This window comes from Acinonyx jubatus, chromosome E4 (genome assembly GCF_027475565.1).
Source record: "Acinonyx jubatus isolate Ajub_Pintada_27869175 chromosome E4, VMU_Ajub_asm_v1.0, whole genome shotgun sequence".
Classification (NCBI taxonomy): Eukaryota; Metazoa; Chordata; class Mammalia; order Carnivora; family Felidae; genus Acinonyx; species Acinonyx jubatus.
Window position 1 is genome coordinate 50,553,884 of NC_069395.1, and position 14,981 is coordinate 50,568,864.

Sequence of the window (14,981 nt, forward strand, 5' to 3'; positions counted from 1 at the left end):
TAACCTAGGCGTTATGGCTTCAGAGCCTGTGATTTTAAAACTCATTTATTCAACCAACAGGTTTTTTTTTTGTTTTTTTGTTTTTTTGTTTTTGTTGTTTGTAGTACCTGCTATTTACTAGGCACTGATTACAGGCTCTGGGGATACATTATTGAACAAACATAACACCAAGATCCCTGCTGTAACCAGGCTTCCAATCTAGTTGGAGAGATAGTAATAGTAATAAAAGTAAGACTGCCCCTTTTTTTTTTTTTATATTTATTTAATGTCTATTTATTTTGAGAGACACAGAGTACGAGAGGGGGTGGGGCAGAGAAAGAGGGAGACACAGAATCCGAAGCAGGCTCCAGGCTCCGAGCTGTCCGCACGGAGCCTGATGCGGGGCTCGAACTCATGAACCGTGAGATCATGCCCTGAGCTGAAGTTGGCCACTTAACTGGGCTACCCAGGCGCCCCAGAAGTAGACTACCTTTAAACAAAGTGGAGGTGCGGGAGCAAGCCCGTGTGAGTATCTCTGGGATTCCCAAGTTATAGGCAAAGGCTTAACAAGTAAATGAGCCCTAAAGTAGGAGCATGCCTGACATAGTTTAGATTTCCCTTGTAGCTGAAGAGGAGTAGTCAAGGGGGAGAAAAGTAGAAATGAGATAAAACTTAACAGAGGCCACTTGGTGCATGACTTTCTTAGGCCATTATAAAGACTCGGGACTTTTTTTTGTTTTTTGGTTTTTTTTTTGAGTGAGATCAACTTAAGCTTGGTTTAATAGGTACTTGTTTCACTTTATACTTTGCATCAGAGGGTATATATACATTATTGATAGTGGTCTCGGACCATTTAGAAAAATGGATTGATTCTAAAACAAGATAAATTGTGTCATCTGTATTCTCTGAATCAGAACCCCAAGTAAAGAAATTATGTAGACAGATAATCGGGAAGAGAGTAAACTAAACTCCTCTGAATACCTTTGTGTTCAAGAGTAGTTCCAGATGCTGCTACAAGCAATCCAAAAAGTAATGGTAGTGAAAACACTACATATCAAAATTTATGAAATGTGGTCAGAATTGTCCTCAAGAATTTGTGTCATTAAATGGATTCACTTTTAGATGAGAATGAAAACTGATGAACTAGACATTCAACTCAAAGCTGGGAAAATCTTAAGGTGGTGACTGTAGAGGGACAAATAAAAAGCTCATACAAAATGTTTCAATATGTAATTGAAATTGATTTATAACATGTAGTAGATTAATTCAGACAGTGCTTATACATACTAGTAAAAATGAGTGTTAAAAAAAATTTTTTTTTAAATGTTCATTTATTTTTGAGAGAGTGCGTGAGCAGGAGAGGGGCAGAGAGAGAGGGAGACACAGAATCCGAAACAGGCTCTCTGCTCTGACGCTCTGAGCTGTCCGTACAGAGTCTGATGAGGGGCTTAAACTACCGAACTGTCTGTCAGATCATGACCTGAGCCGAAGTTGGATGTTTAATCAACTGAGCCACCTGGTGTCCCAGTCAAAAATGAGTCTTAAGGAAATACAGATTTTTCAAGAAAAGTTAAAAATGTTGAAAAAGATTAAAGCAATTGTAGAACAATTTGAATAGACCAGTTGCCGTAACTATTAATTTAATGTGATTCCATAAGAATCTCCAGAATATTTTTTAAGAGTGCAGAGAGTATGAACAACTGACTTTAAAGTATATTAGGATGAGTGATTTGGGGGTGTAATAATCACAAGGGCATTTACCCAATAAGTTATTAAAATGTATTCTAAGACTGCTGTAATGAAAAGAACACAATAAAATTTAAAATACAACTAAAAGGTAATTAGGAATTTCGCTGTGCTTATGCAGATGAGGGAAAGTGGGGATTAAGTAAATGGTGTTGTGATAGCCAAGATCATTTGTGGAAAATCACTTGTTGTGATCAGCTAAATAATGATATAAATAATAATAGGACTATAGAAATGGAGAAAGAAGCCAGTGTGTTGCATAAAGAAATTGAATAATAAACAAAAATTTAAAAAACTGGGGAAGGTATTATAGGTATGATGGATAATTGGTTTATTGCTTCAAAATAAAGCTTTTCTACTCATTTCATCTTTTTGATAAAAGCTACAAACCTGGTAAAAGAAAATGGTAAAAAAAAGTGAAATTTGAATTTCACATATGAAATAATATTTACCTTCCCAAATAAAGCAAAATATGAAGTAATAGAAGGGCTCCAAAGGAGTCTCCTAACAGATGTGGCTCAGCGTTTGGTTTTTGTTTTTAGTTTATTTATTTATTTTTGAGAGGAGAGAGTGAGAGTGGTAGAGGGGCAGGCTCGTTTCCATGTTATTTTGACCATTATATCTCCTCCTCCATTTTTCCATTATATCTCCTCCTCCTCGGTCTCCTCCTTCTCCTCCCATCTCCTCCTCCTCTTTCTTCTTTCTTCTTTGAGAGCGAGCACGAGTTGGGGGGGGGCATGTAGAGAGAGAGGGGGACAGAGGATGAGAAACAGGCTCCATGCTGACAGCAGATAGCCCAGTGCGGGGCTCCAACTCAGAGACTGAGATTCTGACCTGAGCTGAAATCATGAGTTGATTGAGTGGATATAAACGTGGTAAAATTTAATTATTTTGTAGTTTAGTAAATGTGGCCATTTTCATTTAGAGGTAGTCTAGTAAACATAAGTGATGAACATTTCCTTTTGATTTTTAGCCATATTTATATCCTGCCTGAAATCATGAGTGACCCCAGGTCCAGTCTTCTTTATCCTTCCACACTGGGTCACACAGGAACTGCTTTGTCTCCAGCTTTAGAACCAGTACTGGCTTGTGTCTCAAGCACCCGAGTAACAGGAAATCCAAACTTGGCTTGTGGTCAGGATCTCTTATTTTAAGTTACTCACATAGGCAATGCATTCTGGTTATATGACCAGCCTTTAAGGGCTTCACTGAAACCAAGTGCAAAGCATAACTTCATTTGTTATTACTAAACAGTGCTGACAGACTAATACATTTTGCTCCAAAACAACCCACTGACTTACTGTTACAGAGTATTGTTTATTTTTCTTTAGTGCATATATTTCATGATGTAGGCAAGAGTCTGGAGATAACCAAGTGGGCATTCCAGACTAGCTGAGATTAATCCATGCTGCTCAGTGTAGAAGACATAATATTTATATAGTTGTATATATATTATGCATAACGTGTCTATTTCTGTATCTGTCCATTAATGGATGAATGGTTAGAGAACATGTGTATATATACACAATGGTATGTTATTAGATCATAAAAAAGAAGAAAATCTTGGCATTTGCTACAACATGGATAGACCTAAAAGTTACATGTTTAGTGAAATAAGTCAGAGAAATGTAAGTGCTATATGACCTTACTTATATGTGGAATTTTAAAAATAAATACATCAATAAATACATAATAAACTAATAGATATAGAAAACAAAACTGGTGGTTGTCAGAGGCATTGGATGTGGAATGGGCAAAATGGGTGAAGAAGGTCAAAACGTACAAACCTTCACTTATAAAAGAAGTAAGTCATGGGGATGTAGCATACAGTATGGTGACTATGGTTAATAATACTATATATTCCATATATAAAAGCTGATCTTGAACCTCATCACAAGAAAAAAAATTGTAATTATGTGTGGTGACAGATGTTAAATAGAGGTATTGTGGTGATCACTTTGCATTATATACACACATTGAGTCATTATATTGAATACCTGAAAGTAATATAATTATATTTTAATTATACTGCAGTTTGAGAAAAGTAAAAAAGTAGAGTATCCTTGAGGGAAACTGACTTATGAAATGTTTGTGTACATTTTTTTTAAGTTATGAGTAATGATAAAGAATGTAGTGTTTGCTAGTGGCATTGGTGCCATTACCTTGATTTGTGCTAACAGGAAAGTAGTTTTATACTGACTATTGCTTTTGCCTCACAAGTCATATATAAACACAGTGAAGACAGCATATGATATCTTCCTTTATTTGAGTAGAGATTTGACTTCACAGATACCTTAGAGGGTCTCAGAGACCCACCAAAGCCTAAAGACCACAAATGGGGACCACACTTTGAGAACCACTGTTCTAAATTATGCAGGTTTTCTCCCTTCAAGCCATTCTTCAAATCTATATGAAGGAGTGTGTGTGTGTTTAACTGATAATTGTTTTATTATTTTGCATTTGGCTCTTGATCTTATAAAGATTATTTACTGTATAAATAATAATTAGGTTTTCATTCTGCATTGTTTCATTTACAAAATTAGATTCCAGGGAGGGTATTTATATAATGAAAATTTGGCAAATTTCAAGTAAGCCAATTAATACAGAACACTTTCAACTTCATTTAGAATAGGGTTCTCTTGGTGGAATCGAGAAGGAAATTTGTTATGGTAACAATTATTTCTTTCATTGTATAAACATTGATTTTATTCATCTTTTGAAGATTTCATTTCTTTTGTATTCTTGGCCATTAGTTTATATTACATATGTGAAATGGAATATTCAATTTCAAGTAATTCTCTTTTCAATTTAATTCCACTCATTGGGAATGAGTTTTTTGTTAAATTTATAATTTTCAGGGGTGCTTGGGTGGCTCAGGCGGTTAAGTGTCTAACTTCTTTCAGCTCAGGTCATGATCTTAGTTTGAGGATTCGAGCCCCACATCGGGCTGTGTGCTGACAGCTCAGAGCCTGGAGCCTGCTTCGAGTTCTGTGACTCCTTCTGCCTTTACTCCTCTCACTCTGTCTCTGTCTCTCTCTTAAAAATGAATAAGCAAAAGGAAAAATTAAAATTTGTAATTGGTTATAATTTACAGGCTGACACTAAATGATATTTTTGTATAGCCATCAAGTTCAGTTTGCTTTGTTATCTTAATAGCATGCCTATTAACTTCTTAGCATTATGAGAATTTTTTTTACTTAAAAAGTGACCAAATAAAATATTTTCATGCTTCTGTTTTTTTCTGTGGTAAAATTTAATTATTTTGTAGTTTAGTAAATGTGGCCATTTTCATTTAGAGGTAGTCTAGATAAACATAAGTGATGAACATTTCCTTTTGATTTTTAGCCATATTTATATCCTGCGTATAGGTAGAGAGCTTATCCTGAACATGTTTTGAAGATTTGCCTTGTAGATGATCTACAACCATTTCATATTCTCAAACATCTATTTCCTCACAATTAGCATATTTCTGTTCATTTATATTGATGTTATTTATAAATTTAATAATTTGTGTATGAAAATGAGCTAAGTGATGTATTTTTATCAACAATTATGAAGCAGCCTAATTTTGAATGGGTTAGAAAGTTGCACTGAAAAAATAAATTCAAGAAAAACTAAGAGTAAATATTTGCCAGATAATTGTCAAAAATAAGTTGCTGTAAAAACTAAAAAGCAGACTGTTTTTGTCTGCTTCTTTGTTTTATTTGTCATATTCTTGATTTCTGTTATTGTAATCATTCCCATGTTTCAGACTAAAATCTTTTTTCTGTGTTTTCATTGAGCAGATCACTTTTTATTTTTTATTTATTTAAAAAAATTTTTAATACTTATTTTTGAGAGAGAGAGGGAGGGTGCAGGGGGTGCAGGGGCAGAGAGAGAGAGAGAGATGGAGGGAGGGAGAGGGAGGGAGAGAGAGGGAGGGAGGGAGGGAGAGGGAGGGAAGGAGGGAGACAGAGGATCTGAAGCAGGCTCCCTGCTGACAGCAGAGCCCAATGTGGGGCTCAAACTTGTGAACTGTTAGATTATGACCGGAGCCTAAGACAGATGCTTAACCGACTGAGCCAGAGCAGATCACTTTTTTAAAAAATCTAAGTTCTTCCCCTCAGAATTAATAAAAATTATGTTGGCATATAAAAAAGAATATATTTCATGAATGTGTAAATTAGAGGCATAATTACAATAAAAGAAACTCTGTGATTGAGCTGTTATGTTAATTACTAGAACATTAATAGTACCATTCAAGTCACCCATGTGCTTCTAACAAATTCCATCACTCTGCCTCATGTCCAGAGCTAACCACTTTTCTTTTTTTATTAAAAAAATTTTTTTAACGTTTATTTATTTTTGAGAGAGAGGCAGAGCATGAATGGGGGAGGGGCAGAGAGAGAGGGAGAGACAGAATCTTAAACAGGCTCCAGGCTCTGAGGAGCTGTCAGCACAGAGCCCGACATTGAGGCTCAAACTCATGAACTGTGAGACATGACCCAGTTGAGCCACCCAGGCGCCCCTAACCACTTTTCTGATATTTGTGTTTGTCTGTGTTGACTTTTTCAAATTGTTTTACCATAAATATGTATATCTCTATATTATTTGGTTTGACCGTATATGAAGTTTATAAAAATGATACATAGTTTTTTGAGATTTGTTTTTGCTAAGATTAGTTCCTGATGCCTATGGGTGTAGTTGATTTATCATCACTAATATATAATATTCTATTTTGTTAATGTACTACAACTTATCAGTTGTGCAGTTAACATACATTTGATATATTTGTAGGGTTTTTTTTTTTTTTGCTATTAAGGTATCTTTATACATGTTTCCTGATTCAAGGTGCAAGATTTTCCCTAGATTTTGTACCTAGGAGAGTTAGTGAGAGTGACCAGGTACACACATCAGTGGCTTTCGTATTTTGAGATAATGTCACATTGTTTTCCATAGTCTTTTTATCAATTTAAAATTCCTACCGCAGAAGTATATGAGTTCGGTTTTCTTCACATCCTTGTTAGTAATTGATCTATTGAACCCCTAAATGGTTGCCAAGTTAGTGGGTAGGAAATAGAAGTTAGTTGTGATTTTAACTTGCATTTTTCTGACTCTGTCCTTTATATGAAATAGTATTTCATGTCTTTTCCCATTCTTTTTGATATCAGTCTTCTGTTTATTTACTGGTGTACCCACACCTATTTATTAGTTCAAAGTAGTAATAAATTGTCCCTAATATATTGCCACAATGTTTGGGAATATCATCTTACAGTTTGTACCTTCTTGTCTCTAATGATGGATGTAGATCAACAGAAGAGCTTAATTTGTATCATTGAATTTGTAACTTTTAGTTAGTGCTTTTTGTGTTTCGTTTAAGAAATTCTGCCCTATTGAGATTATAAACATATTCAGTGATACAGCACATGGCCAGTTTTGGTAAGTGTTCCATGTATGCTTAAGAAGAGTGTATGTTCCTAATTTGATAAGTGTTCTATATATATTAAGTTAAGCTTTGAAATTAGGTCATGTCTATTTCTCTGTTGAATTGATGAGATTAATCTGCTGTGTTGGTGGGTTTGTCAATTTTTCTAGGAATTTTTGCTTTATGTATTTTTGAGACTGTAGTTGAAAGTTTTGCATTATTCAGTGGCCGTTTCCATTCCCATTAATGATTTTCATCTTGAGTCTGTTTTTTTCTCCTTTGATAAAATTTGCCTGGTGTATTATTTTTCATGTTATTCCAAATTTTCACTGTATTTATGTTTTTGGTGTTTCTTTGGCAAATAGCATAGTTATATTCTAACAGTCCTTTCTGCCACTAACTAGTGAGTATTTTAATTTATATTTATTACAACTACTGATATAATTTCACTTTTTAAAAATTGTTTATTCAGTTTTGAGAGAGGGAGAAAGAGAAAGAGAGACAGAATGTGAGCAGGGAAGGGCAGAGAGAGAGGGAGACAAAGAACTTGAAACAGACCCCAGGCTCTGAGCTGTCAGCACAGAGGCTCATATGGAGCTTAAAGCCACAAACCATAAGATCATCACCTGAGCTAAAGTCAGACACTCAATAGACTGAGCCACCCAGGCGCCCCTCACCTTTTTACTTTTTAATGCTTGCTATTTGTCTCACTTTCTGTGTTTTTCTTTTCTATTTTGACCTCCTTCTTCCACCACTGCACTGTATTAAACATTACCTATTCTCTTATTATGCTTTTAGTAGTTATCCTTTTATCCTTGAAATTGATCCAAACTAATACTGTTTCTAAAACAAGAGTCTAAATTTAATCTTACTATTTTTAAAAATTTTAATTCCAGCATAGTTAACATACAATGTTATATTAGTTTCAGGTGTACAATATAGTAATTCAACAATTCTATACGTTACTCAGTGCTCAATGTGATAAGTGTAGTCTTTTTTTAAAGTTTATTTTTTTTTTTTTTGAGAGAGAGAGGGAGAGATAGAGATATGGTGTGCAAGCGGGGGAGGGGCAGAGAGAGAGGGAGACTGAGGATCTGAAGCAGCAGAGATCTGAAAACAGTACAGAGCCTGATGTGGGACATGAATTCACACACCATGAGATCATAACCTGAGCTGAAGTTGGACACTTAACCAGCTTAACCCAGGTGCCCCTCATCGTGATAAGTGTAGTCTTAATCTACCCTTCACCTATTTTATGTATCTTCCCACCTGCCTCCTCTCTGGTAGCCATTGGTTCCCTACAGTTAAGAGTCTGTCTTTCAGTTTGTGCCTTTTTTCTTTGTTCATTTGTTTTGTTTCCTAAATTCAACATGTGAATGAAATCATATTTGTCTTTCTTTGACTTATTTTAGTCAGCATTATACTCTCCAGATCCATCCATGTTGTTGAAAGCGGCAAGATTTCGTTCTTTCTCATGGCTGAATAATACTCTGGTGTGTGTGTGTGTGTGTGTGTGTGTGTGTGTATGTGTACATACCACATCTTCTTTATTCATTTATTGATGGACATTTGGGCTGCTTCCATAATTTGGCTGTTGTAAATAATACTGCAGTAAACATAGGGTGCATGTATCTTTTTGAATTAGTGTTTTCATATTCTTTGGGTAAATACTCAGTAGTGGGATTACTGGATCATATGGTAGTTCTATTTTTAATTTTCTCAGGAACCTCCATTCCGTTTTCACAATGGCTGCACCAGTTTGCATTCTCAACAGCAGTGCAAGAGGGTTCCTTTTTCTCCACATCCTTATCAACACTTGTTGTTACTTGTGTTTTTGATTTTAGCCACTCTGACAGTGGACATCTCATTGTGGTTTTGATTTGTATTTCCCTGATAATCAGTAATGTTGAACGTTCTTTTCATTAAACTTCATATGTTAATTACCTTCCTGAACAACATTAAGTGCTCCAGAATTGAAACTTTCTTCACTCTTCTGATTTATATGCTATTTTTTAGTGTATTTATTCTGTCTTATTAAGCCCTGTGATTTTGATATTAAAATTAATGTTATAAACAAAATTTAAGATCACTTATTTGGGTACAAATTTTCTTGCTCCTTTTCATTTTATTTCTCAGGCCTTCCAGTTTATGTTACTGAATTTTTTAAAAAATTTTTTAAAAATGTTTTTACTTATTTTTGAGACAGAGAGAGACAGAGCATGAGCAGGGGAGGGGCAGAGAGAGAGGGAGACACAGAATCTGAAGCAGGGTCCAGGCTCTGAGCTGTCAGCACAGAGCCTGATGCGGGGCTCGAACTCACAGACCATGAGATCATGACCTCAGCTGAAGTTGGACGCTTAACCGACTGAGCCACCCAGGCGCCCCTATGTTACTGCATTATTTAAGTACCCAACTTCACTTTTCTTCATTTTTTAAAGAAACGACTTACAAGCAGTAGTTTTTGTTTTCATACACATGAAAAAATACTTTGCTCATTTTGTTGCAGGATACTTTTATCAGGATCCTAATTTTAGATTGGAGTTCTTATTTTTTCATCTTTTTAAGGATAACCAAAGTTCACTCCTCTAGCTTCTTTTATTGCTGTTAAGTAGTATTTTCCCTGTTATTTTTTCGTCTTGTCACGTGAGTTATCTTTTCTGTTTGATTTTAAAGTCATTTTGATTTTTGGACAAAAACACAGTTTTGCCTTACTGTGTCTAATTATGGATTTATTTTAAATTATCCTACTTGATAGGAATAATTTCTTTGTATTCATGTCTGTTTTCAGTTTTGGAAAATTGTCAACATGCGTTCTTCGAATATTTCTTCTTCAGTCTGTTACAGTTTCCTGGGTCTCTGAAGTGCTCAGTTTCAACCTTCCTCTGAAATTTTCTGTCTTCTTATCTTTTATCCTTAATTCTGGTTAATTCCTTTAGGTTTATCTTCCAGTTCTCAATTCTCTTTTCAGTCTTTAAATCTCAGTTTTAGTGTTTTTATCTTTTGTAGGAAATTGTCTCCAAGTAAGTGTTGTCCTTTTCGTTTTTCCCCTCCTCTGCACCATTATATGTTGGTTAACATCACCTCTCTGAGTTCAGCTTCCTGTTTGGTTGTATATCTGTTATGTCTTCAGAAATTGTCTAAACTTTCTTGCGATGAAAGCACCACTTTAAAATGATTTTTACCTACCATCTAGTTTTAGCAGGAGTTCATTTTAGGGCGTTGTGTTCATGGTAGTACCTTATTACTTCTTGTTACATTGCAGTTGTTGGTGGACTTATGTCATCTCATACTCTTGTTATGTGTCTCCTCTGTTTATGTGCCTCAAGCATAATAGATAATAACCATTTGTGGAAAGAATCGTCTTATCCTTTCATTTAACATGGTGTAGGCAGTATTATATATTTAGGGTTATAGATTTTTGTTTTTTATAGATTTATATGCCAATGTATTTCACATTTGCTCTCTTTATATGGCTGGATCTTCTAATGTATGTGTCAGACTTGTACATACATATTACATATTACTGCTCCTTAATTTAATAATCAGCATTAACTTAAATATATATTCTGACAATCAAGGACTGTCTCTATTATTCGAAGAGTACAGGGCTGCAATATAGGGATGATGGGAAAGTAATTAATTTTCTTTTGAACATTATTTTCTAACAATTTCTGCATATTAAAATTCTCAAGATTCTAAAATTTAGCATGGCAGTTATAATGGATTCTATCTTCATTTAACTTGGAGAGTTGAAATATACTTATTTCATTCTTGTAAAATTGGCCTTTAGAGCCTATTCGCATTTTGACTGGACTGTAGGAGTTTTATAGCAAACTGTATTCTACAGACCTGGGACCTAGCATGGCTGAGATCCCCCCACTTGCCCCCTTCTACTCCTTCCCCATACAGCCCCATCCTTAAGCCTTTGGTGATCCCCAGAACTCCCTCCCCTCCAGCCTTTGGTCTGTCCAGTCCCTACCCCCACACGTGCACCTCCATGTTCCCTGAGGTATGTGGATAGATTCCCCTTCCCTTATGTTGTACAAGTGTTCCCCAGGAGGCCTGGGCTGAGAGGTAGGACCTGACCCCCCCCCCCCCCAATTCCTCCCCCTGGCTCCAGAAACTCTCGGCCTATTTGAATTTTAAAATAAAAATGGAAAAATATGGTCTAAGAACTATGAGTATTTACCATTTGTAGTTATTTTAATGTGTTAAAATTTTGAATATGCAATCATTTAGATATTTTGTGCAGAAAAAGACCATCATTTGTTGTAAGTTACAAGTGTCTTTTCTTGTTACTACTTTAGACAAAGAAACAGCCTTGGTATAACAGCACGTTAGCATCAAGAAGAAAACGGCTTACTGCTCATTTTGAAGACTTGGAACAATGTTACTTTTCTACAAGGATGTCTCGTATTTCAGGTACATATTCCGGACTTTTTAAAATATATCAAATTCTTCTTTCAGATCCATTTCTAGCTTCTTATGATGGATTTATGTAAAGTCCTATTTATAAAGGGAAAGTGTATTTTCAACATAGTCTCCCAGTGTGTTGTGGAAGTTCCTAGAGATCTTAAAGAGCATTGCTTTCCCATAGCTATTTTTGTTCTTTTTTCTATTTGGGAATTTTTTTTTTCCTAACAGTTTTTTTTTTTTTTTTTTTTTTTTTTTTTTAAGAGAATGAGTGGCAGAGGGGCAGAAGGAGAGGGAGAAAGAGAGTCTTAAGCAGGCTCCATGCTCAGCACTGAGCCTGACACAGGACTTGATCCCACAACCCTGGGATCATGACCTGAGCCAAAATCAAGAGTGGGATGCTCAACTGACTGGGCCACACCGGTGCGCCCCTATTTGGGAGTTTTTAATCTTTATATAATGAATTATATAAAGTTAAGAAAAAAATCAGCCATGAATATGTGGCTAGGAAAAATAGGTTCCTTTTAGTTGCCTCCTATTATTAAACATTTATTAAGTTCTAAGCACTGTCCTTTGTGCTAAGAATAAAAAGATGAAATAACTGATTTCTACTGTCAGGGCGTATTGTAAATTAAGGGGGGAAAGCAACAGGTAAATAATTCTATGTGATATTATATGTTCTATAAGTTTATTAGGGGAATAGAGAAGAATTTCCACCATATAGGTGGGAGTGAAAAATATAGGCCACGCTGAAAATGGGGAAGTGGAAGTGAATGGTCACTGTAGGGATTTTGGAGGAGTTGTATTTAGTCAAAGCTAGAATTCATTAAATAAGGTAATTAGAAACATGTTCAAAGGAAGTAACTCATGCAAAGTCATGGACATAGGACAAGTCATGGACAAATATACCATAAGATATTTTCATTGCTTTAAAAAAGGTAATATAGTTCAGCCTTTTGAGCTGTAACCTTTCTCAGTGTCCTTGCTCACCACCAGTGATGTAGGGACATTAATAGCAAGACATTGTTTTTCTTTCTTTCTTTCTTTTTTAGATTTATAGATTGATATACCTATAAAATGTAAAATACAATGCTTGGTATAAGTTAGGTGCTCAGGTAACTGGTGTCATTAGTAATACATCTGCTGAAAATTAGGACCACCAAGGAAAAAAATGTGTGGTATTTAATTAGTTGTTAAAATTTTGGCCTTGGTTTTCTCTTGAGTAGGCATATTTGCATTAAAATCTACATATTGTTTAGAACCTTTAGACAAATTTGCCTTAGGATTGGTGATGGAGGGAAAAGATTTACATAGCATATGTCATATGAAGTCTACAGGGGAGCCAAGTTCTATTTATAAGTGTGTGTGAAATTAATGATCAACAGTTTTTATAAGATGGAAAACTTTTATTGTATTGCCTGGGAATTGAGCTCCTTATTGAGCCTCTGTAGTAGTCTATAAACTGTAATAGGAAGCTGTTATATTGAAAATGGTCTGAGGGGCGCCTGGGTGACTCAGTCGGTTAAGTGTTTGACTTCAGCTCAGGTCATGATCTCACGGTTCGTGAGTTCAAGCCCCACGTTGGGCTCTGTGCTGACAGCTCGGAGCCTGAAGGCTGCTTCAGATTCTGTGTCTCCTTCTCTCTCTGCCCCTCCCCTGCTCATGCTCATGCTCATGCTCATGCTCATGCCCTGTCTCTGTCTCTCAAAAATAAGCATTAAAAAAAAAAAATTAAAAGAAAAAAATGAAAATGGTCTGAGGCCTACATTCTGATTGGTAGAGGGTTCATATTAACCCTTTTAGGTGTTATTTTTTGTTATGATGTTGAAATACAGTGACCACAAATGGTAGACATTTAAAAGAAAAAAGATGTGGGAAAGAGAGATTGGGAAGCTCTTAAGGGGGAAGTTATTAATAATTTTTAAGTAACTAGCATCATAGGTGTGCTATGGCACAATAAAGGTATAGTCACAGACATATTTATTTGGAGGATGTAAATTTACCAGAAGGCAGAATAAATTAAAACCAGGAGGAAGATTATATTTTCATTTTTGTGGGCATGGCTATATTATACTTAAAACATGATTTTAGGAGTCTCAAGTTTATCTTACCAAATTTTCACAATGAGTACACTTAACATATTGCTGAACATGAAGTTCCTTCTAGTGTCCTTGACTGTGAAGAAGAAATTTTAACTTCTACCTTAGGAGTACTTGGTGTTTGGTGGTCCTTTTGTATATTTTCAAATGAGAATCCATTGCTCTTTCTTTTAATTTTCAACTCTGAAAATGAGAGATGAAGATTGGGAGATTAATGCCTTGGACTCTTAGTTGTAATTGAATGAGAAAGTAAATTATAAAGTATTAGAAAAGAGAAAAGAGGTGCTGCACACACTTTCACAAACTAAATCTATAATTAGAAGAGCAAAGGTAATATGTTAGTAAATATGTACAGTAATTGATCATAAACCTACCAAGCAAACAAAATCCTACCATTTTGTAACCAGATAAAGTGAAATCCAATCTCTATACTTTCAGATACTAAAATAACAATTTTTAGTGTTTTCTTTATCACTTCTGTTGGATGTAAGTGTTAATGAATAGGTATGATGGACAGAGAAGATCAGCCACCTGGGAAAGGATTATGACCTTCAACAGAATACACATTCTTGAATGCTTGTGAATTTTACGTACTTAGCGATTGGTGTCAAAATATGAAAGAATATTTTTACATTAAAGCAATATTTAAACAAATATCTAAGGTGTTTTTCCAGTAAGTATTTATTACATTGAATACTCAATTATATGTAAAAAGAACCAATTAGCTGTTAAATTCAAACCACTTTGTAGTACAGTTGATTTGTTTTATTGCAGTACCCCATGTTTTATTTGTAATTCACTGAATTTACAGAGAATAATTTTTGTGGATCAGGAGCATTATTTTAGTAACATGATACTGCATGCTCATTGGGTTTGTTCCTTTTGCTGTTTTTAGAACAGAAACACTACAAAATTGGAACTTTTGGATATAGGTTGTTAGATGTATTTGCTGTGTTAGTGTTTGAATCTTTAAAATGTAAAATATCAAGGACAGAAGCTTAATATCAGAGACAAGGAATTGTTTTTCATTGTAGTAAGTGTTAGATAAATGTCTTTGTGTCTCCAGTTATCTTCAAGATAACCTAGTATCTCCAGATGAACTAAATCAGTTCTGTACTGTCTGTCCTATAGTATGGTGACTCTTTAGACTTAATGATTCTTCTGTCTTAATTTCATTATGCCTACTGTTATTTTCAGGAACATTTAAGAAGGAGAAATCATGAAAGTTTACCTTGAAAAAGTTGTGTGTATGTTTATGTATATGAGCTAAGAATGAGAAGAAGGTATGAACACATAGTGTGGCAATCTTATTTCAGATTTCAGTTAGGAAGCTAACTAAA

General features: G+C 35.0%; 1 protein-coding gene across 5 annotated transcripts in view; it reads left to right on the plus strand.

Annotated features, from left to right (window-relative positions):
* Nucleotides 1-14,981, plus strand: part of COP1 (COP1 E3 ubiquitin ligase) — a 252,752-nt gene that overhangs the window by 90,740 nt on the left and 147,031 nt on the right. For all 5 annotated transcript variants that reach the window (XR_008293057.1, XM_027074264.2, XM_053209222.1 and 2 more), the window contains one exon: nt 11,437-11,551. Coding sequence is in view for 4 of the 5 variants with exons in the window: in XM_027074264.2 (XP_026930065.1) it covers nt 11,437-11,551 (115 nt within the window). In the remaining variant the exon portion in view is untranslated. The remainder of the gene's footprint in view (nt 1-11,436; nt 11,552-14,981) is intronic.